This window comes from Lytechinus pictus, chromosome 3, assembly GCF_037042905.1.
Source record: "Lytechinus pictus isolate F3 Inbred chromosome 3, Lp3.0, whole genome shotgun sequence".
NCBI lineage: Eukaryota > Metazoa > Echinodermata > Echinoidea > Temnopleuroida > Toxopneustidae > Lytechinus > Lytechinus pictus.
In genome coordinates, this window is record NC_087247.1 from 72,088,336 (window position 1) to 72,113,061 (window position 24,726).

Consider the following 24,726-nt stretch of genomic DNA (forward strand, 5'->3'; position numbering starts at 1 on the left):
TTCATTCTCTCATACTACTTAATAAATAACATCTTACAGTAATGAAGTCTTTGATAAAATATCAGTACTGCTCTGTTTATTCATAACTTCTACCTGTAAATATCCATATTTTCACAATAATTCCACATGTTTGATAACCAGTCAGTCATGACATATTGTGAAGAATAACAATCCAAGGTTTTTGGGGGAGCAAATCTCTTATACTCACCTACATGAAATATAACATATTTGTGCATAATGTAAACCAAATCCCCACCCCTTTCACAACTATCTATGTATTATGATCTACATCTATTATAACAAAAATAGTTCAATTACATGTATTCTTTGTTGATTGAAATGCAGCAACAAATTACAATATGGGCAATGGTGTCTCCCTCTGATGTATTACTCACAGATGGCTAAGTCATCTTCCGGATAAATATCAATTCAACCAAAATGTTAACTTCTAACAAGTCTGATACTCATTATGAAATACTTATTTTTAAATCACTTTTATGGAGGACAAGCCCATGAAATATTCAACCCCATTTTTTCAATTTTTATTTCACTTAACTGCTCATGCCATGATTATTTATCATAAAATAACAACTTTTCATGTGAACCAAAAGTCTGAGACAAACCATTACAGGAAGGTCTCACAAAGGTGGACTATACATGTATATTTTTTGCTCGAGTGAGAATCTGCCCTTATTCATGAAAACCGAAAAAGTCTACTTATTATCAAGTACACAATTTAATCATAACTAGATTTGGGCTGTATGAATATGGGCCATACAGGGCCAGTATTTTAAATACTTACTTGGATAAAATACTTCTTGGTATTCAATGCATAAATTTGGCCAAGTGTCTTGCCTTATATTTCAGTCAACTCTCAAGGAGACAAACCAAATAATTTTGTTATGTAATTGGCAGGTTACCGTAATGTATGCAGTCATCCTGAGCTGTGCAGAATTGTAAAGTAGCGCTGTTGGTGCATCATTATAGTTGCAGTTCGTTTGGCAACAACGATTTTGGCTTTCATTTTTGGCTTACTACGTGAAATGCTAAGTATTGGACACTATCCAATTTCTTACTTGAGCAAAGTACTTGGTCAAATATTTTACTTTATCCAAGTTTTGAATTGAAAACCAGCCAAGATCTTCAAAGAGCAATAATGTTCTTTTCCAAATCTCCCTTCGCAAGTTAAACAATAATAAATGCCTCATTATCACGCAGTCATTCCTCAACTCATCACTCATGGAAAATGACAATGCATTGAAATATGTATTCGCGAGAAATGTATTACACTGACAGTATATTTTGGGAAAGCATGAACTTTTGCCATAATAAGTTGACCTTACTCCAAACAAGTGAAACGCCTCTGGCAGTCTCGCCTGCATTACGCAATTTCATATAGCAGCAGTGCTAACTTTGAAAACTACTATAAAATAATCATTCACAAAAACATCATTCATATAATGACATAATACCACGTTCATTGACCATAAATGACATTTGAACGGAGACTGAAGACTGTCAACTACACCCATGTCCACATTTCATTCACTCTATCCATAAACTTTCAAAGTTATGATGGCACTTCAACAATTACCCCAACATGGCCTAAGTTTATTGACCTTAACTGACCTTTGACTTGGTTTTGTGACCTGAAACTCACAGGGGATGTTCAGTGATGCTTGATTACTCTTATATCCCAAGTTTTATGAACTAGATCCATAAACTTTCAGAGTTAGGATGGTAATTCAACAAATACCCCCAACACGGCCAAAGTTCATTGACCTTAAATGACCTTTGACCATGGTCATGTGACCTGAAACTCGTACAGGATGTTCAGTGATACTTGATTACTCTTATGTCCAAGTTTTATGAACTAGATCCATGAACTTTAAGAGTTAGGATGGTAATTTAACAAATACCCCCAACACGGCCAAAGTTCATTGACCTTAAATGACCATTGACCATGGTCATGTGACCTGAAACTCGCACAGGATATTCAGTGGTACTTGATTAACCTAATGTCCAAGTTTTATGAACTAGATCCATGAATTAAGAGTTATGATAGTAATTCAACAAATACCCCCAACTTGACCAAAGTTCATTGACCCTATTAAAATGACCTTTGACCTTGGTCACGTGACCTGAAACTCGAGCAGGATGTTCACTAATACTTGATTAACCTTATGCCCAAGTTTCATGAACTAGGTCCATAAACTTTCTAAGTTATGATGTCATTTCAAAAACTTAACCTTCGGTTAAGATTTTGAAAATAATTTTCCCAACATGGTCTAAGTTCATTGACCCGAAATGACCTTTGACCTTGGTCATGTGACCTGAAACTCAGGCAGGATGTTCAGTAATACTTGATTAACCTAATGTCCAAGTTTCATGAACTAGGTCCATATACTTTCTAAGTTATGATGTCATTTCAAAAACTTAACCTTAGGTTAAGATTTGATGTTGACGCCGCCGCCGTTGGAAAAGCGACGCCTATAGTCTCGCTCTGCTATGCAGGCGAGACAAAAAACCTAGAAAATAGCAATAATTTCTTTAATAATGTTACTTGAAAAAAATATTACCGGTATTGTTGGATGAAATAACGTGTAAAACAAATGATGAACCTCAAATATTTGAACATGAATCATTTGAATGTGATCACTGTCTAGTGAAGAAGGCGATCTTTGAATCCTTGCACAAAAGAATTTATAAAGTATATGAATGGTAACATAACTTAATGAAAGTAAGATAGTATGGAGACAAGATTACAAACCGTCAAACCCTATGCACATCATCCTAATATATTTAGGGGTGGAAACCATATTTTACTGGGGGAGTCTTTAGCACTTTACATTTTTCACAATTTTGGGAGAAATTGTTTTTCCATCAAACCTGGGGGCCATTTCATAAAGCTGTTTGTAAGTTAAGAGTGACTTTAAGAATGACTGGTGATCATTTTTTGTGGTAATTGATATTCACCATTTGGTGAGTATTTAGCACGTAAGAAAGGTTCACCAGTAGTTCTTAAAGTCGCTCTTAACTTACGAACAGCTTTATGAAACACCCACCTGGAGTAATTCTGGCAAAAACACATCACTAATGTTCAAATTCTTGGACAAGTTGCAAATACAGATTGATCAGATCATAAATGACTTTAGGTTTACTGAAGTTTAAAGGGCAAGTAAAAACTTGATTCACAAAAAAGAGAAAAATCAAACAAGCACAACACTGAAAATTTCATCAAAATTGGATGTAAAAAAGAACATCTTTAAGTTTTGCTTAATTTTTCAAAACAATTATGAGCACATCCTTGGTATGCAAATGAGTGGACTGATGACGGCATCCACTCACTACTTCTTTTGTATTTTTGACGTGACCTTTAAAACGACTTATTAAAATTAGACATACTCTTGTGTTTCAAAAACACGCCTGAAAAACAAAACCAAAACACTTTCTATTTCATCAAAAGAGAAGAATATCCCCCTTGAACCATAGTCCATATATTGCACCTTCATCTACAACAGGTGCAAAAATTCATATTCATATTTACTGGCATCTAAATGTAATTATTAGCAAATCTGCTGTTTACTTCCATATACTTCTTTAATAATACTAACCCATTTAAGAAAAGTTCAATATTACACAAATGAACACACAAAATATTTATTGTGCAACAACTCTCCTGAAATAAGTCTCTTCTGATGCATTCTCATTGCTCTTTAGTGAACAGAACAGCTATAAATTGGCAAGGTTAGAAATATAAACAAATCAGATGCATACACAAATTTTTGTTGTAATGCTGCAAGGGTACTTACACTTTTACAAAAAAACAATATACTAAGATGAAAAAAACATTTTTATTTTTAGAAAATCAATGAACATCGTTATTGATCAAATTAAAATGTGTTTCCAACATACCTCGAATAACAAATATACAATTTCAAGCAAATGATATCAATTTGGATGTTCTTTAATTAGTAATGGCCCTGAAACTTCCCTATAAATAAATATACCACACTTGGCATGTATCATTTTACTATGTTTCACTCCTGGGCCAAAAGTTTGAATTGTAAATCCAAAGTCAGTCTAATGATATAAAAAAAAGTCTTGTTGAATGTACAGAAGACTTTCAATACTGCAGCTACATGTTGACACGCAAGAAAAATTCTGGCAAAGTCCAAAATGTAGGGGAAGGCGGGGTAAATTGAGCATAGGGGCAAGTTGAGCCACCACCCCCAGGCCAATAATGAATGAGTCAGCCATTGTGGTGGTGTCATGTATTGATGACCCATTAAATAACCCTTAACCCCACCACATTGTTTTCAACTTTGAAACAAAAAGTATTTTTTTAGAGGGAAAAATGCAAATTTCAGCCAAAAAAGTAAAAAAGGGTGTGAAATAGATAAGTGCTTTTTACCCGCACACGTCTTAAATATAATAAAGAAATAAGAACAATATTGTTGTCCAGGTATGGATTCTCATTCTTGTCATAGTCTTTTACATGATGGATGCATAAGAAATGTGTGGATTTGAAAATATCGCATTAAGTTCGAACTGGGGTAATTTGAGCCAGCCAACATGGGGCAAGTTGGGCCATAGTAATTCTTATGGTAATGTATAATAAAAAAGAAGCAAACCTTAAAAAGCCATTGATTTGCAGGCAGAAAGGAGCAAATTCACATGACAGTTCTTTTACGTTTAGAGGTTGTTAGTATTTATAGAGAATTAGCAAGTGAAAAGACTTTGAATGAAAAATTGACATGCTGGTTCTTCCCACATACATTTTGTACATAGTTTTTGTGGCTCAACTTACCCCCAGAAGGTGGCACAATTTACCCCACAGATGGGGCAAGTTGAACCATTTGACATCATTTTTTTCAAAGGTCACAATGACTTTCAGTGTGGGGGTAGAAAGTTATATATATATAGGTGAAAAATATTTCCCAAGAATCAAATCTAAAGGCTAGGTACTTATTTCTCACAATATTATTAGTCATACCAATTCTAACATGCAAAATGCAAAAAGTGTCACAACTTACCCCGCCTTCCCCTATAGTATTTTATTATAACTTTTATCATGAGAAAATATGGTTATAATGTGAATGCTTGTTTACTTGCTTGTCTATGTGAGTCATTTTCTCATTGTCTAAAAACAACAGAATTGACAATAAATGCAACTGACATTTGCAATGAAAATATAAGTTTAATATCAGAAGAATACACCCTTCGCATTCTAGGACACACTTTGCAGGTATTAATCATCTTAACAAAACTCATATTATTCAACCAATAATATGAGTTTAGTATGTTCCTCCAAAATTTCAGCATTTTGTAAGAACGTATTTTCAATTACTGTATAATCATCTACAGGATCAAGTCAATTTCAAGAACTGAATCAAAGGTCAAATAACTGATGAAGTAATCATTATCCTAGGTCAAAGGTTATATGGCAAAGAGCAGATCAGAGTATACAGTCAATAAGGTTGTCCCGAGGTTGTGAGATGTTCAGAGGAAAGAAGCTCACTAAGGTATCATAGAGCTGAAGTAAAAGCATATACAGTGATAAGTGGAAAATAAACAAAATCAACAAGTACATAAAAAAAAATTCCCTTGAAACAAAGTAAACTACATTTATAGCTCTTTGTATTCTGATTCTTAAACTTCATGTGACAATTTTGAAGGCTGCAAAACTATCTACTATTATAACTATTATTATACTATCATATCATTCAGAAATTTAAGATTAAAAGTACCAAAAAAAAGAATTTATTCTCTTATAGTGCTGGGCAACATTTTAATATTATTGAAAATATGCAATATTGAAAACAATATCAAATATTCAGTAATGGTTTTATGATTATGTTGATATATTGCTGTAACTAGTAACATGATATGACCAAAACATTGTAGATTATGAAAAGTTAATCAGTATTTATCGACCAAAAATGCTGCTCTGTACTGCTTGAAACCAACTCAGAACTTTGTAAGTTGGTACCCAAATGCAGAATTTTCATGGACAAGCTCCGATGAAAGCCTTACTCTCATTTCCTCTTCCCTGCTCTAACAGAATTGCAGCTCATAATGAATGTATATCATGAATTTTCAGACTCTGCGATATACCATGTTATATTTTGCTGGCAATAATTGACTAACATGGAAATCAAATATGGACCACCACTATACTCTTACACTGATATCAAATGATCCTTTTTTTATCAAGGAATTACATTTGCTGATTTATTTGTTACATGATATGATAAATGAACTTACCTGTGTTCTACTAGCATAAAAAGGGGGTGCATCTTCAGTACATTGACCCATTAGAAGGTGCTCTGGAACTTCTAATCCAGGACTGAAAAGCCTTGATGCAAGAAGCTGGAACTGCAATTACAAAATATTCAAATAAGCTGTCAGTCATATAGCTGAAGTGTTTTGTTGGTATCAATATTTGAATCAGGCTCATGAACTTAAACAAAATCTGGATTAAGAAAATCATTACCGATCACATAACTGACAGCCTAACACTATCCCAGCATCAGCCTAAAGTAGCTGTTGGTGGTGCTTCTGTTATCTCACCATTAATAATAGTATGCATGCACATGACTTCATTATACAATCTATCCTTCAGTTTAGGCTCTGTTCAAACAATTTGGTTGAACACAGCCTCAACCACAGTGGATAGATCACATTATGAAAGAATTAAGACATGCATCATTTGTTTTATATATTAGATTGTGTTGTATGTCAGAAAGTCCTTACTGGTTGGTGGCCTACCCATCAGAGTATTTTGCCACATGTATAAAAGAAACTTTTATCATTGATTCATTGATCTATAAAGTGCACATTTCTTACACTTCATGCACACAATATAATATCCTTCGCAAACACACACACATATCGAAGTACAAAGACACACACATACTGGTACGCAATGAGCGAGAGAGAATTAGCATGAAAATAAATTATGCATGCAGTACAAAATGGATAAGATATTAAACACCTTTCATCAATTTAAATAACAAATATCTTTGTATGAGTTATATAATTTTGAAGATCTAACTTGAAATCACTCAATTACCTTGCTTAGCCTAATTATATTATTTTTCTCTCTCAACATTGGAAGTATATTGAAAGCACACAGACATAGAGAGCCCCCTTCCTATCTCCCAACCAAAATACACACACCCACTCAAACATATTACAAACATTTCAAGACTCAAGTAATTTACCAATCTATGAAATTTCATCGAAAAAAAAACGTGAAAAATTAATAGGTACATCAAGACATTGCATTGTAAGTGATTGACCCCCCCCCCCCCTCAACCAATATTTATGTTCTGAGTAACATAAATTCAGTTAACTGGTAATGAGGATAAATGCCTTACAAAAGGGCACTAATACATCACGTGGGAATTGACCCTTGGTTAGTAAGAGTGCAGGGAAGGAATTGCTAATTTCAAAGAGGTATTTTCTTTTTAGTTTTATAGCCGTGATAGTACCGATGGGGGCCTCTATTTTTTTTATTGTGGGGACACATTACACAATCAGGTAATGCTCATAGTTTACATCATTACAATTTTACAGCCTTAAAAAACATGTTCATTAGGACTTTCCAAATCATAGGGTATAGGAATGATTGTAGAACCAAATTATTGTTGCAGATTTGGGATAATTTTGAAGAATTGCCCATTGCTCTAGGTTATTTCTTATGCTACATGGGGGTGTTAATCTTGTGTTGGTGATTTAGACTGACCTCTTTGGTTTCTTCAGGATCAGAATGATTGACCATCTCAGCCAGATCTCTCTGAAGATAGGAGAGAGCCATCATAGGATTCACCATGGCTGTCTCCTGGAAGTTATGTCGTCGGATCAGGTACTTACATCGTCGTACTAACTCTTCTTTGCTGGGTCTACAGAGCTGTAATAAAATGCAAGTTAATATTTTAACTTTTCTTCTCTCATGCCAAGGACTACCACTTGAAAAAGGAAAATGAAAGATAACAAATAGAAATACAGACCAGAGGTTATCATGTTATGCATCTGCCATCTTAGGGGTGACATGACGAAAAACCTCCGTTTGATAACACTATACCCCTCTTCTCCAAGTACGAAAACCCTACTGCCCCAGGTATGCAATGTAAGTATCAAAACACCTGTTTCTTGACCTCGGTCCGAAGATAACACAACAGCCCGAGTGCGGTCCGGGAAAACATGTCGCCATTTTTTATTCACTTACTTTCCTTATTTCGAGGTTGATTTTCTTCGTTCGAAATTGAAAATGGGCTAGCATTGAATTTCTGAATACAATATGCCTTTGAAAACGTGGTTAAATATCGAATACAATAATTTAATTCCGAAGGTCCTTCTACAGGCAGAGAAGACTAACGTAATAGCACAGCTGTTGTTTATCATTTCGTCCTTGGCTCAACGCTCATAATCTGGCCTGTGGGGATTACCTGGCCAAGCGGGGTTGATCAGGCGGGTGTTTCATAAAGCTGTTCGTAAGTTAAGAGCGACTGGTGATCATGTCTTGCGGTAAATGGTACAAACCATTGGCGATGATCACCAGTCGTTGTTAAAGTCGCTCTTAACTTACGAACAGCTTTATGAAACGACCCCCAGGGCTTGGAAATGATGTTTTAGATTTTCAAACGCAAAATGGGGTGAAATACCGCAGTTTGCAATCTGAACTGCGGTCCGTTCCCAAACGGGGGTAAGACGTAATGATGAGAAAGAGGAAGGGCAGATGGAAGGAGGTGAGGGTTAGAATGCAAAGAGCAATATTTCAAACTGAAATGGGAGCTTATACATGTACAAGGTGGTTCACGAACGAGCCTCGCATGAATATGCGATCAATAAAATATGCAATATGATCTTATGACCCCTAGTTGACCTTTGAACTTATCATCCTCATGAACACACATGTGGTATTACCCAATGATTATTTGTACCAAGTGTAAATACAATTGATGATGCAGAAACAAGGCAAAAGCGATTTTGTGTCTCGCCCACTTATGAAAATAACCAGAAATATCGTGATTTGCAAGGGCACGCAACAGAATTGTATCGAAACTTCATCGTGAAATGACTGGGATGGAATAATAATTGTCATAAGAGTCTTGCACGTAAACTTTAATGTTGACCTGAAAATGACCTTTGACCTTACCATGTGACCTCCGACTGCAGCATAACATGCAGGTCGCCTAAATCCATCTACCATCCAATTAAAGTTTGGTTGAAAAGTGACTTACCGTTGAGGAGTTAGGTGTCATAAGAGAGTCTTGCATGTAAACTTTAACGTTGACCTGAAAATGACCTTTGACCTTACCATGTGACCTCCGACTGTAGCATAACATGCAGGTCCCCCAAGTCCATCTACCATCCAAGTTTGGTTGAAAAGTGACTTACGGTTGTGGAGTTAGGTGTAATAAGAGAGTTTTGCATGTAAACTTTAACGTTGACCTGAAAATGACCTTTGACCTTACCATGTGACCTCCGACTGCAGCATACATACCTGCCAACATTTGGAAACCCAAAATCTGGACAACCACCGGCCGGGGGTCCAGGGGGCCGCCGCGCCTAGGCCCCCAGCGGGGTCCAGGGGCAGCGCCCCCTGAAGCTGTTGGATTTTAGCAACTTTAAAGACCAAGGGAAAACAATTTTTATACTTGAAATGAATGTATTGAAGGTTGCAAAATCTTTTGAAATACACTGTGGTGTAATCAAAGTGGGCTTGTACATTTTTATCATTTGTAATTTATTTGTAATACAACAGCAAGTCTCTTAATTTTGATGTCACCCAACATTTTGCACTATTTACACTACACATATACCTACTTTCAACTGAACTTAAATATTATTCTGTGGAAGTTAAAGCACCTTCCTTCTGATGGAGTGCTTTGTACGTGGCTGTCTTTGCATTCTTGAGCACACTTACACTGTAAGAAGCGGCGTAGCATGTAATGTCTCTGCTTTGCATGGCAAGCTTGTGTGTCATAGACCAACGATAAACCGGGCGACGAATGCGAATATCGAACGCAGTCCAAGTAGGTACGATAAAACAAAATGGCGACTTGACGACAAACACAATAACACATGTTCCGTGCGCGACGGCCAAGTCACTTTTTTTTCGTAGTGCGGTTCAGCAAACCATACTACATGTATTACCTATTACGCACTGCTGAACGCTACACGCGCTGTGTGAATCGCAGTTCGTAGCATAACATTAAAAAAATACGCAAGTAATAAGATGACGCCCTCTTTCGGTTAAGTTTACAATATTTTTTTTCTCACATGAAATTTCAAAAATCGGGACGTCCCGACTTTTTGCCATTTTGAAAGTTGTAAATCGGGACGATCCAGATAAAATCGGGACAGTTGGCAGGTCTGAGCATAACATGCAGGTCCCCCAAGTCCATCTACCATCCAAGTTTGGTTGAAAAATGACTTACGGTTGCGGAGTTAGGTGTCATAAGAGAGTCTTGCATGTAAACTTCAATTAACTTAAAGGACAAGTCCACCCCAACAAAAAATTGATTTGAATAAAAAGAGAAAAATCCTACAAGCATAACACTGAAAAATTCATCAAAATCGATGTAAAATAAAAAAATTATGACATTTTAAAGTTTCGCTTAATTTCACAAAACAGTTATATGCACATCCTGGTCGGTATGCAAATGAGGACACCGATGACATCATCCACTCACTATTTCTTTTGTATTTTATTATATGAAATATGAAATATTCTCATTTTCTCCTCATTGTCAAGTGAAACAGTGATTAATTCCTCCTTGAACATGTAAAAATTAGCATTGTTTAATACTATATGGTTCAGTCAAGTCGGTCCCTATGGTCAAATCTGTAAAAAATGAAATATTGTATAATTCAAACAATAAAAAACAAAAGAAATAGTGAGTGATGGACATCATCGACTAACTCATTTGCATGTCACTGAGTTGTGCATATCACTGTTTTGTGAAAAATCAGCGAAAATTTAAAATGTCATAACTTTCTTATTTTACATCCGATTTTGATGAAATTTTCAGCACTATGCTAGTGTGATTTTTCTCTATTTATTCAAGTCAGCGTTTATCTGGGGTGGACTTGATCTTTAAGCCCTTTCTTAGCTCATGTACTTTATTATCAGGGATTTGTGGTTTTCTCCTCTAGGTACCCATTTCCTGGGACAGTTATCTAAATATAACCCAGGTAGTATATTGTTTTATGTCCTCATGAAAGAATAATCCTTGCCTCACATCACTAAAACATCACAAATGCGGCCAATTTGAAGTCTCCATAGGTAGAGGGATTACCAATATTCAAAACTTTAAAAAATTCATAACTTTCTTACAGTTTGTCTGACATTTTTCAAACTTTCACCTATCAACTTATCTGATTTTTCTTTTCCTGTAAATACAAGTTTTTATTTAGGTTGGATTCCTCTTTAAAGAGATTTAACTGTTACTCCCTGCTTATTCTTACAGAATGCAGGAAATATATATATTCTCGCTCCATATCTATTCGGCCTGATGATATGGAACAAGAACGTAGATATTTCTTGTATTCCGTGAACAAGCAGTGTGAAACTAATTTTCTAAATGAATAGTCCATATTTCAATGAAATTAGAAATTGAAATGAGAAAAAATAGCATGCAATTTTCATAGCATTTCTAACTGATAGTAATTCAGGCATTGAACTGTCACCTTCAACTCACCTCTAATGACCAGAAGTCATCCAAGCGAGGGCGCTGTCTGTTATGGTTGCCTGGGTTACCACCAAACAAATAATGCCTCTTGTGAACATGATCGTAAACAAGTTGATGTGCATACCTCGGACAAGGCTCTACATGTTGTTGTTGTTTCCAGTACTGTTGGTCATTGTTCTCATTCTTATAAACACAAGACCTGATACAAAGTACAAAATAATAATGAAATGCACATTCAAATTACGTTTCCTCATACACTTTAACCACCAAAAAGAAAGGAAGAAAAGGAACTTATTATATTCAAAGCAATGCAAATCCTGTCACAAGCATTACAGTATTTTGAGAACAAAAAATAAAACATCTGTTAAAAAAAAAACCCAATGCATTCATCTTTCCCAAGTATGGCATGAAAAATAAATTTGAGAAAATTGTATTGTATCATCATCATCATCATTAATATGTATTGCGCTTTTACATAAATGGTCCAAAGCACTAACAACTAATAATTTGAAATATGAAATACAATCTTGTAGACCTAAAAAATCTGGATTGGAAAAGAATGTTTTAAAGGGTATACAAACAGGCAGCCCCACATCAAGCCCTCAGTTATCTGGCCAGGTTTACTATCCAGGAGCCACAATGCAACATTCTCAACAATGTAGTCTTGTAATATAGACCCACTTGAATTATGAACATACTAATTTACTACTTAATACATGAATTCATATCACAATAATTGTATTCAGGGTTGAAAATAGACGGGAGCGACGAGCGATTCCGCCCTCGTGTGCTTTGTAATCGCTCTCGCAAATGCCTAAAACTGCCAATTACCGAGCGACTCCCAGCATGAAAATCGCTCCCGTCCGAGCCTGTCCAATCTCCCATTTACGACTGCACAGTAGTCAGACAGCCAGGCCAGATGCAGTTTTTCTTTCATGCATCGTCGCGTTCTGACGTGTAACTGAGTGGATTTTTTAGAATCACGGGCGCAGCGCTTCAAAAAAATGCGTATCAAGTTTCAAACTCTCAATATCCTGGGTACTATTTTTCAAAACGCTGCGCGGCACCAGGCCTCGCCTTATAACTTTGATAGCAAAAATTTTCCTTTTTTATTGGATTAATTTGAAGATACCATCCTAAATTTGCAAGAAAATAAGATCGTAAACTCTGGAGAAAATCACAGCTTTTTTTTTATATTAGAGTACTTTTCGGTGACTCCACTTCTTAAATCGGAACTAAGCCACTTGGTGCTCTGGAAATATGGCACAGATCCCGCAATTTCTAGACCAAAATTAGGATTTTCAGTGGGGGTTTTTGGTGAGTAACAGTCAGTGTATACATGTATTGGCGCTAATTCAATTTCATACCCTCCTGTGTTGCGGTGATGATTGACTGTGAGCTGTGTGTTGCGGTGATGATTGACTGAGAGCTGTGGCGTTCAGTGGCTGCGCTTGCGTAGGCATAGCTTAGCTTGAGAAATAGTTGACATATGTTGACGTTAGCTGTCAGGCTGTGATACATTCAATATTTAATAAAATAATTTTCAAGCAAGTTTTTATCAAAAAGTAATTATGAAAATGATTCCTCTTAATACAAATTCTGTTCAAATTTGATAAACTTCATCCTATTCAATTTGATGGACAAAATTGTTAAAGTTAGAACGCATTAATATACGAGATACAAACAATAAGAATTAGATATACATTTAAATGAACAACAATAAGTAAAATAATAATTTAACAATTAATACCAATGAAAAAAAAATATATGGCAATTAAATAAATAATGTTTAACAATAAATGAATTTGTAAACAAGCAGGACAAACTGCGATGCGAAACCATTCACTGAATCATGAAAAAAATGGCTCTCGAAAACTGAAAATGGCTCTGGTAAAATGAAAAATGGCTCACATTTTTTTTTTTAAATGGCTCCCTAAAAATAAAAAGTAATTTCAACACTGATTGTATTACCAAATAGCAAAACAGATACCTATCCCTCAAAATCATTCTAGTTTCTCTATCTACACAAATAAAATTACAGGTTGATTTATCCTCGAAAGGTATATTTCAAGACTAACAATGAGTCAATAGTCTTTTTTTTTTATTAAAAAGAGACCGATGATGATTGCCTTAGTGACAGAGGTAAACGTATCTGAAACATCAACAAAAAACGGCTCGGCTGCACTATAGCTTACTTTTATTGTTTTTAAAGAATTTTTAAGATGAACTTTGATGACCTAACTTCCCATAATCTTTTCCTTTTGAATATTTTTCATCTGCAAGTCCTCTGAATTTGAATGTAAACTGATCAGAATGTTAAAATCAAAATTAAAATTAAAATTTTAGCTAAAAGAAATGTGGGAAACATCGTAAGTGAAATGTCTTTGGCAGTATCACCATCATTATGCAGTGTAAAATAGCAGCAGTGCTGACTTGACGACAAAAAGAAAGATATTTCTAATAAAGAGGAAGAAAAAAAAAAAAAGTTCACTGACCCAAAATGAGCTTTGACCATTAAAAATCAATGTGATATCCAGTAATTCACTCACACAAGTTTCACTTAATTTCATGACAATGAACACACATGGTAGGCCAATTTTTAACAAACACATTTATCTGAAATGAACTTTGACCTTGATCTAGTGACCAAACGTTTTAATTATGTAAACGATAACATCACAAAACATTATATTCAAGATGAAAAGAATAAATCTTAAACTTCTTAAACTTTTTTTTTTCTAAACTGGTACATGTATATTGACCCCCTAATGACCTTTGACCTTGACTAAGTGGCAAGAAATTGTATTCATCTGTTTTCTGGTAAATAAGTTTTATGGACTAGGGACTTATACTTTATAAATCATCTTGAAAATTCAACCCTTATTCAACTGGGGGATCAATAACTCCCACCCCCCTTGACAAATTTCATCACCACACCACCACTCAAGTTTTTTTACCGCGCTGCTGGCTGGCTTTATACACTCAAGTCTTGTGCATCTTTTAAAACCAAATTTGCAACACCCGGGTATGCCGTTCCAAGATTACGCAACATTTTGTAAATGCATGTCAGACCCCAAATAGCTCAAAAACGTGCTTCCGTGTACAAAGTCGATTGCAAATTGTGTTTTCAACAACAAAAATCACATATGCAAGAATATTTTACTTTTGACGGTTTAAACAGACTAATTTTATGCCATTTATGATCGCAAAGGTGTCCTTGACAAAGCTCATAAATTAACACAATAAAAAAAAAAGTTTGAAATAAAAAAGAAAACAAAAAGAATTAAAAAAACAATAAAATACATAGGAAATTAATTAAGTTTTGGCAATCTTTTTGTAGATATTTGTTGGAAATGTAAAAAATTGATATTTAAATCCAAAATTAGCACTCTAGTACTAGCTATATAAAGTGAGTTAAAGGCAAAAACATACACAAAACACACATTTAGGGCAAATTTCATAAGTTTATTTGCATAATTAATCATAAAATAAACAATGTTTTGAAAATTTCACTATAGTCTTCTATCTTACATCCAGCTATACATGCATGCAAATTCTTGCACAATCAGCAACCAAGATCTGAAGGGGGTGGGGTCAGACCCCCCATCCCTATATCCTGGTCTGAAATGGCCCAGTTAAATTAGGGTTTTAATCATAATCTTAATTAAGGTTTGTTGAACCCCCATTGACTTTCATTGACCTTGATCATGTGACCTTAAACTAATACCAAATGACCAGTTAAAGTTAAAGGGGGGAATATTACAAGATTTTGAAAGAATGGAATTATCATTGCAACAACATTTAAGACAGGAGATACAAATAATTGTCTTACCATCTTTCCTGTTTGATATAATATATCCAAAATGAATTCTTCATAGTGTCTTCTTTATCTTTGTCTTTACTCAGACCCTAAAATGGAAAGAGAAGAAAAATGCTTATATGTCCAGGCACAGGTTCTCAATTAGCGGTGTGCGCCACTTGTGGAATATTAAGTCTGGCAAATTGGTGCATGTGAAGACACTATGAAATAAAAAAGTATAAATAAAAAAATATTGCTTTTATCATAAATTGTGTTGAATTTGTATTCATGATGTACAAAACAAATACTATTTTGGGGGCCTATCAAAAGTTTAGGGGGTTCTCCTCCCTTGACCCCCACCAGGAGCCCATATACAGGCCCCTGGACCCCATGCCGTTTTGCTCACTGCACATGTTGGATAGTGGTATAGTAAGGATTAAACAAATGTGGCACTTCAACAAAACTAATTGAGAACCAATGTTAGGGAGAAGGGTCTACTTCATATTCATTACATCCAGTTGAATAATAAATGCATTGTTATCTGAAGAGACAATCAATTATTGCATTTACTGCTGCACAAAAGGGCAAAATATCAACAACAACAAAAATACTAATATAGGATATTTGTAAAGCACACATATCCACCTTGTTAGATGTTCAAGGTGCTCCTATATTATCCCCGGCTAAGCTTGGCAACCAATTCCGGTGCCCGTAGCTTTTTTAGGAGCACTTCCTGCCGTTACCCATTTATCTCACCTGGGTTGTGTGCAGCACATTGTGGATTAGTTTCTTGCTGAAGAAAATTATGCCAATGCACTGTATCTATTGACCAACATAATTTCATAAAAAAATGACCATGAAGTTTTCAATTTTGCAAGCAGTGAAGTGTGTTTTAAACAAGACATACTTACAGATAAAACATGAATTTCCTCCAGTTCAGGGTCTATGGTTGCCCTTTGGGTGAAACCAGCTACAGGCACTGATGAAAAAGGGAGACAATAAATGACAATTAAACACAGCACAATGGTAACTCAGCATGTTTAAATTCATGTACAGTCTGTTGGTATAATGCAAAACAGAAACAATAATTGATGTAATTGGTCACGTTCATGTAAACACAAAATCAAAATAAAGTAGCAAACAAAAAGACAAGGAAGTAAAACATGTAGGTTAGGATGTGTTATATTTACGGTTCCATGACAATTGCTACGCAAAATACGACAACTGCTCCAAACAGTCGCTCCGTCGACACTTGCTCCGACGATATTTGCTCCGTCGACATCTGCTCCGCCGAAAATTGCTCCGCCGACATCTGCTCCGATTATACGACAATTGCTCCGCCGACATCTGCTCCGCCGAAAATTGCTCCGCGACAATTGCTCCGCTGAAAATGGCTCCGCCGTAAATTGCTCCGATAATGCGACAATTATTTATTTGGATGTTGTTTGAAGGTTTGCATGGTGGTATGTACAATCGCTGATCTGGTTTACGGTACACCATGTGAAGTGTTATAGAAACAGTGGATAGAAGAAGAGAAGAAATGGATAGGCGAGAAAGTGGAGATTTGAGAGTAGAGTATTCTTTCTTGAAAGTAGTCCTGAAAAGGACTGTAAACCAGGAAAGATTGATGAGTTGAGAACAGCTTGAGTAGTAGAGCTAATGAGGAGATGCTGGCTTGAGTCGGCGAGTAGAGATGATGAGTAGTAGAGATCAACACTCAACCGTCCAGCCACCAACCCAGCACCAACAGCACCGAAAACCCATCCAAAACCAAGCCTATCGCCACCATAGCACTTCCCTACATCGGCAAGACTTCACACCGACTACAACGCATCCTTCACTCTGCCAACATCCTCGTCAGACACCAATCCTCTCGCAAGCTACACTCCATCCTGCACTCTCACAAGGACAAGCACCCATCCAACAAGCAACCAGGTGTCTACAAGATCCCCTGCGACTGTGGCAAAGTCTACATTGGAGAAACCGGCCGAGACTTCGACACCAGACTCAAGGAACACAAGACCCACCACCGACGCAGCGACTGGGACCGATCTGCGATCGTCAAACACGCACAACAGGAAAATCACAACATAGACTGGGACAAGAGCCACCTAATCACCAACATCCGGCACTGGAATACCAGAAGGGTCAGGGAAGCCATTGAGATACATCAACACAACACCGTGCCTCAAGACCCTGGCCTCCATATCAACACCATCTGGCACCCAATCCTACGTCACCACCCAACTTCCAACCAATCCACAACCAACTCCACAAGCAACCCGCCGTCCACCGTCACCCCACCAAGCCCTCCTACCCAACACAGCAGTCTGATCGAATCACCAACTCAACCAGCAACTTCGCCGACGCACACACCACCACCACCGTCACCTCGCTACAACCTCCGCCGACGACCCAACACCTCATCCGTACACCAGGCCACCCACTCACTCCCGCCGAAACCTATCCGACGAGTCCGCCGACCAACTCGCACAGAACGCCACCACTGATGTACCTACCACGCCGCTGACACACACACACGCCGCCGTAACTCACCCCGCCGTCTACACACCGCGTCTGCATACCACGCCAACTCGTTTCCCGCCAAAACCGCCGACCCACGCACAGAGCGCCACCTACGACGTCAGCCCGCCGTGACCGCCGGCCCAGCGCTTTCCCCCACGTCCACACGAACGCCACAAGTACCGCCGCACGCCGAGCGAACACTCACTCCTGAAGACGGACAGTCAACCTGCCCGAAACGTCGAGTCTCTCTACTACTCATCATCTCTACTCGCCGACTCAAGCCAGCATCTCCTCATTAGCTCTACTACTCAAGCTGTTCTCAACTCATCAATCTTTCCTGGTTTACAGTCCTTTTCAGGACTACTTTCAAGAAAGAATACTCTACTCTCAAATCTCCACTTTCTCGCCTATCCATTTCTTCTCTTCTTCTATCCACTGTTTCTATAACACTTCACATGGTGTACCGTAAACCACATCAGCAATTATTTATTTATTCGTTCTTTCATACGCATAACAATTGTAGCACAGGCTGAAGGCGTCAATTTACAAATTTGTATATTATAATATATTGCAAAGTAAACTTAAACTATGCTTGCATGATATATTACATGCCATACATAGGGGCCGTGGAACGATTTTAAAAGTGGGGGCTGAGTCAAAAGTGGGGGGCTGACCATGCTAAAAATCACAATCATATGGTAATTTTTACGTTTTTGTACACGGTATTGGAAAAAAAGTGGGGGGCTGAAGCCCCCGGTTCCGCGGCCCCTGATACATGCATAACATAGAAAGAAATAGAAAAAATGGGTAAGCACAAAGGAGGGATAGATATTCTTAATTCTTATTCATGGTGGGGGGGGGGGGAGCATTTGTGTAAGTTTTATTATGTGCCTGGTGATTAAAATGAAAAAAGAAACGCGTTTTCATGGAATTATTATAACAGTACAAAAAAACTTAGATATACCCCATTCTTAGCGTCAAAATCGCTCTGGTGAAATATGCTCCGAAGTGGAGATATTTGCTCCAGGTGAAATTCAACGGTACCCCACCTTATTTGTCGAAAACCTGTACTGTAGTCACGCAAAATGTTTACTGTCGTCAAATTTTGTCCCACACAAACATGACCAAGACATTCAGTAAGTAAAAATTAATATTCACGAAAATACCAACTTGTGAAAGGCTACATGTCGTGTCACCTTCTCGGCACACCCCTCCACTCTGGTTTCCATATCCTCTCTTATACACAGTGCTCTGGTCTCCACACCCACATCATGTCATATACACCGTAGGTTTTTAGATTATGATAATATATAACAGTGAGTTGCTTTCTTTTTATGTTTATCATGATTGTTTTCTCCACTGATAGAAAAGGATAATTAAATTTTTTTTTTAAATCCAAAAATAAAATCCATATGGTCCGCCAATAGTCGAATTTATATTCATTATGATGTTAAAATGTAAGTAACAATTTGTTGTTGATGGGGGATATAATTTTAAACGTAGTTTCTAAAATAAAAAAAATCAATCAAACAAGATTTTCTTCTATAAATGATATACCTTCATCTGTATATGGCCGCCTATGTATTTTCCAAGAATGAACTTTATGGGAAGAAACGTGTGTTCATGTACTTATTATCATTATCATTGTACCACTCCTTGAATATTTCTAAAGTTCACGATCACAAAATGTCCCTTTTCTGGTAAATATATCAACAATATTCAATTAGCGCATCGCGCTCTCATTTCTTTTACGATATGTCTCCCCCCCCCCCAGATATGCTACATGTTTACAATTTTAAAAAGGCGTATAAATGTCCCCTTTCCAGGTCAATAACAGCTCGCGCTTTGTGCTCGCATTATAAATTCAGTGAGATGCGTATTGGGTTTCATGAAATTGTAACTATATTATTGTCTTTTAAAAATAACATTATTTCTTTAGACGTAATGAGAGAGATACATACATATATTCATTTATCAAAACATATTTATATTGTCGCTACTGCACAGAATAGAACTAAAATACAACCAAAGTCTAGTTTTATAGTAACTAACCAGTAGCGTAATGAGCCACCAAAAAAATGGAGGGGGCCAGATAAGGATGACATTTATTTTCCTTTCCTTTATTCTTTTTTTTTCATTGGTAGGGAGAATGGGGGAGGGGGAGGGTATCCGTGACCCCTAGCACGCCTCTCCCCCATCTGTACGCCAGTGATATCCTACTTTCGTTTGAAACAAATTGAAAGAAAAAAGGCGCAAGGGTAGATAAGGCCCAAGACGTAAATAAAAATTATTGATAAAAATATCAATAATTTTAATGCTGATAAATATACAATAAATCAAGCAGTCACCAATGAACATAAACAGCGTGAAAGAACAAAACGAGAAAGAGTGAGAGTTCGCGCGAATGTATGGTGTATAAGTTGCTGGAAAGCAGAAGAGATATTGTGTCCAGCACCCCCCCCCTAAAAAAATTCTCTCCCCGCTCAAGACCGGAGTGAAACCAATAATAAATGAACAAAAATCCAGATTCACAATTTCAATGGGGAATGTGTCATTCCCCTTCTCCGTTACAATTTGTCAAGTGGCAGCGACAGGGAGAACAATTTGTTTTGTTCTTTAAGCAGAAAGCTGTGATGATAGGGAGAGAATAAAATAAATAAAACATTAACGAATAACAAGATCAAAACAACAACAAAACAATTTGTATCAGGATGAATTTCTTATCATTTAATATAGAACCAACTTAGAGAAATAAGATGTTCATGCAATTGTCGTATAATCGGAGCAGATGTCGGCGGAGCAAATATCGGCGGAGCAATTGTCGCGAAGCAATTGTCGTATAATCGGAGCAGATGTCGGCGGAGCGATTATCGGCGGAGCAATTGTCGGCGGAGCAATTTTCAGCGGAGCAGATGTCGGCGGAGCAAATATCGGCAGAGCAAGTGTCGACGGAGCAACTGTCGGCGGAGCAACTGTCCAGAGCAATTGTCGTATTCTGCGTATTGTCGGCGGAGAAGATGTCGGCGGAGCAATTGTCGGATCAATATTTACATTACATGAAGATCAGCCCAAGTAATTTAGAGAATCTAACAATGAATATTGATTGATTATCAGTCAATTTAACTAATTACACCATTACTGATCTCAAATTCAAAACCACACCCATGTCTTTTCAATGATTTTGTACAATCAGTCAAGTATCACTTCCTTTGGTCCAGAAGAGATTCTGAATTGAAATATATAACTTGATGGTCATTTAATTTAAGATTGAAAACAAAATCTGAATTCACCTCCACTTGGATGTCCCAAGTTTCCATCCTTAGATATCATTTCTATTTCCTCTGTATCTATATTATAGGTGAAGAAATCACTGAGATAGTCCTTGGCCCTCTGACCAGCAAAGATGAAAAGTTTTCTAGATTCCTAAAAAAAAAAGAAGAGAAAGTCTTTTCTCATCGATTGATAAATATGGAAAGAATAGTAATCAACAAAGAAATAAAGAGTGAAGGGAAATATACACTAGATCATTCACTCGAGATACATCTGTTTCAGGAGATATAAATGCATTTCAATTCAACTTCTGTTATATGCCATCCACTAGATGAGTTTACAGTATGTTATTTTTTCAGTTTGATACCTTCAATAATGGACTTCATTAGCAGGGCCTTTTTTGAAGCCCCATGAGCACAGAAAGGTAGACCTGTGCGATATATAAGTAGACACCATTATTATTATTATTAAACAAACTTTACTTACAGGAAATAAAACTTGTTCCTGCTGCATTCCCTGCTATTTCATAATTATTTTACTCTTCATGCATTATTGTTTTAATATAGTTGTGTACTTGTTAGCTATATTTTCTTGACCTTGCTAAAGAAATTTTATGAAAATTTATGAGATATTCAACTGAAAGAATATAGGCGTTAAATATATCTGAACTAAACAAGACAGGAGCATGACCATATATGATGATTCACTTAAGTTCAATACAAATTCTAAAGAGTAAAAACTCACAGGTTGGAAGAGCATAGAATGTCCTGTTCTAGACTTGATATCCTTGGTATTGCGTTTCAAACCATGTACATGTAAATGATGGTGGTTAGCACTATGATCAGGTCTTTTTAGCTGCCATGTATTAGTTGGTATGTGGTATAAGTAAAGACCACTGAAAGAACCTTCACTTGGACGATCTTCTGATGAGGAAGAACTGTATCGTAATGCAAAAAAAAGAAACTATTAAATAAACATTATGAATATATACATAATAAATAGTCAGACATCATGGCAAAAAACAAAAGAATGTCCATGTAGTGCCAGTGATATGAATATACACATTCCTCTGCAAAGCTCAACAAAATTTAAAGTGTTCAAGTTCTGAAATGTTTTAGTGAAGTCAGGTGATAAAATATTACGTTCAGTAAAGTTTTCTTTTTTCTCTGGGATAAACATGATACATGATAAAGATGACAAAAATAACAATATGGCAATTGCTGTTTTGGGGCTTATATAACACTCATTTCTTACATATATATGCTAAGTCTTAAACTCTGGGAATGAGAATCCTGCATAGTGGATCTTGCTATCATCCCTAAACATCTTTCTCATACCTTCATCCCATCCACATATATACAAGCCTGGCTGTCTTATGCCAAGGCGCGGTTTCCACTCTAAACAAGTGGAACGCCTCTGGCAGTCTCTCCTGCATTACGCTATTTGATATAGCAGCAGTGCTGACTTTGAAAACAGATATTGAATAATTATTCACAAAAGAAAACACTCAATTGATAATAAAATACTATGTCCATAGACCAAAAATGACATTTGACCATGACCATGTGACCTAAGATGTGTACAAAACAATCATTCATACTTGATTGCCCTAATGTCTATGTTTCATGAACTACATGTGTAGATCCATAACCTTTCTAAGTTATGATGCCAATTCAACAAATACCCCAAACATGGCCAAAGTTCATTAACCTAAATGACCTTTGATCTTGGTCATGTGACCTCAAATGCGCACAAGATGTTCAGGGATACATGGCTACTCTTATGTCCAAGTTTCATCAACTAGATCCATAAACTTTTCAAGTTATGATGACAATTTCACAAATACCCCCAACCAGTGATGTGTCCAACGTTCTTGCTACCACGCGTCACGGTTGGCGGGCGCCGCCAACCCTGAAAATTTTCGGGGCAAATCTGCCAACCGTGAACTTCCCCGACAACTGTAAAGCAGGCCTAGATCTACACAAAAACTAAATAATATATTTAAAAAACAATCTGCTTTTCAGATCCTAAAATAAACTTGTTGTTTATTTCGTCCACGATTTCTTCCCGGGATTTCTTTGACTCACTCACTACTACTAGTGCGCTATATACGATATGACCTCGACTCGAGGCCCAATCTCTTTTGTGGGAAGCGCGAAGATGTTTACCTCGCATTTGCGTATCGCATTGCTCACATTATTTACAGTAAAAACGCTCAAAAACAAGTAAGGGGAGAGGGGTATCGTGGGTTACTGGCTTGGGCAATGTAATTTAGATTATTACGCATTTCAGTTGATATTGTCACTTGTTTTGTCAAAAATAAAGTGTGTCAAAATTACTATCAAAATTCGATAAAAATAGATTCATCTCGTCCCAGGCCCCAGCCTTTATAGCTACATCTACATGAATTCATTGAATGCATTTCTGATGACACTGCCGTAGAGCGAATTGGTTAAACTATTCAAAGATCACGTTAATAATGACAAAGCCAATGGAATGGATTGATATAATGTCCAACTCATTTACTTACTTCAAAATGATTTATTCACATTTAAATTCCGATTTTACTCCATTATTTCCAAAGTCTTGATCTCTACATCGATCTTTTGAAACTGTTGATTAATTTCGCGACGGCGTGTCTACCAAGTTCTGTGCCACTGCACTTACGCTCGCAACGGTCACATTCATAATACAAATCGCACATGGCATAAAAATCCTTGATCCGGGGATCCGATAGTCTTCCAAAATTAGATGGGATCCAAAACTAATTTAATTTGATTTTTTTCATATATTCATTGAATCTGTTATAATTTTCATAATTAATAATCTTTATTAATATTAGTCACATTTTTTATCATTACGACTCATTTTTTAATGTGAGTTATACGTACAGTGTATTTTCATTTGTATTGTTCTTTATTACTCTTTGCCTGCCAATTAAATAATGAGCGCACCTGTCACGGGCCTGAGAAATGTTTTTAGTCATCACAGTGAATGCTTTATGAATTTGTTGTACAATTGCTTAACTACGATTTAAAATAAAATATCATTTGAAATTAATTTGTGTAAAGGAAAAAAAGAAAAAAATGGGGGGTGGCCGTGGGCAATGTAGATGAAAATGATTGGATGTTTGTGACTTTGTGGGGAGGGGATTGTTCGTAGCGAATGAAATTGATATTCATTTATGGATGTCTACTGTGTTTGTGGCTGCATAATCTTTATGGCGATTGGAAAATCCACCTTGGGTCAGGAGGGGTACGTGATTCAATAGATTTCGATAGAAGTACACATTCAACAAAGTGTAATTGGCAATTCATTCACAGATATTCGTTTCAAGTACGAATTATTGAAGTTGATATGTGTGAACGTTTTAGAGGATATTGGATATGTATACACTATATCGTTTTTTCACGCCCACAATGAGTTGCT

At 36.6% G+C, this 24,726-nt stretch overlaps 1 protein-coding gene across 1 annotated transcript; it reads right to left on the reverse strand.

Moving 5' to 3' along the window:
- Positions 1–47: 47 nt before the first annotated feature.
- Positions 48–23,485, reverse strand: LOC129255352 (muskelin-like). The gene is made up of 9 exons (XM_064096074.1): positions 23,466–23,485; positions 22,042–22,234; positions 21,318–21,450; positions 16,413–16,480; positions 15,535–15,611; positions 11,712–11,901; positions 7,751–7,915; positions 6,268–6,378; positions 48–5,536 (listed from the first exon to the last, which is right to left on the reverse strand). Exons 1-9 carry the CDS (start codon positions 23,483–23,485, stop codon positions 5,459–5,461), a joined length of 1,035 nt encoding a protein of 344 aa, XP_063952144.1. The 3' UTR covers positions 48–5,458.
- Between the last annotated feature and the right edge of the window lie 1,241 nt (positions 23,486–24,726).

Coding starts and splice junctions, on each gene's coding strand:
- LOC129255352 (XM_064096074.1), bottom strand. CDS start 23,485: ATGCGATACGCAAATGCGAG. Junction 22,235..23,465: donor ATGCGATACGCAAATGCGAG/GTAAACATCTTC, acceptor ATTACGATACAG/TTCTTCCTCATCAGAAGATC. Junction 6,379..7,750: donor ATCCTGAAGAAACCAAAGAG/GTCAGTCTAAAT, acceptor TTGTAATTGCAG/TTCCAGCTTCTTGCATCAAG.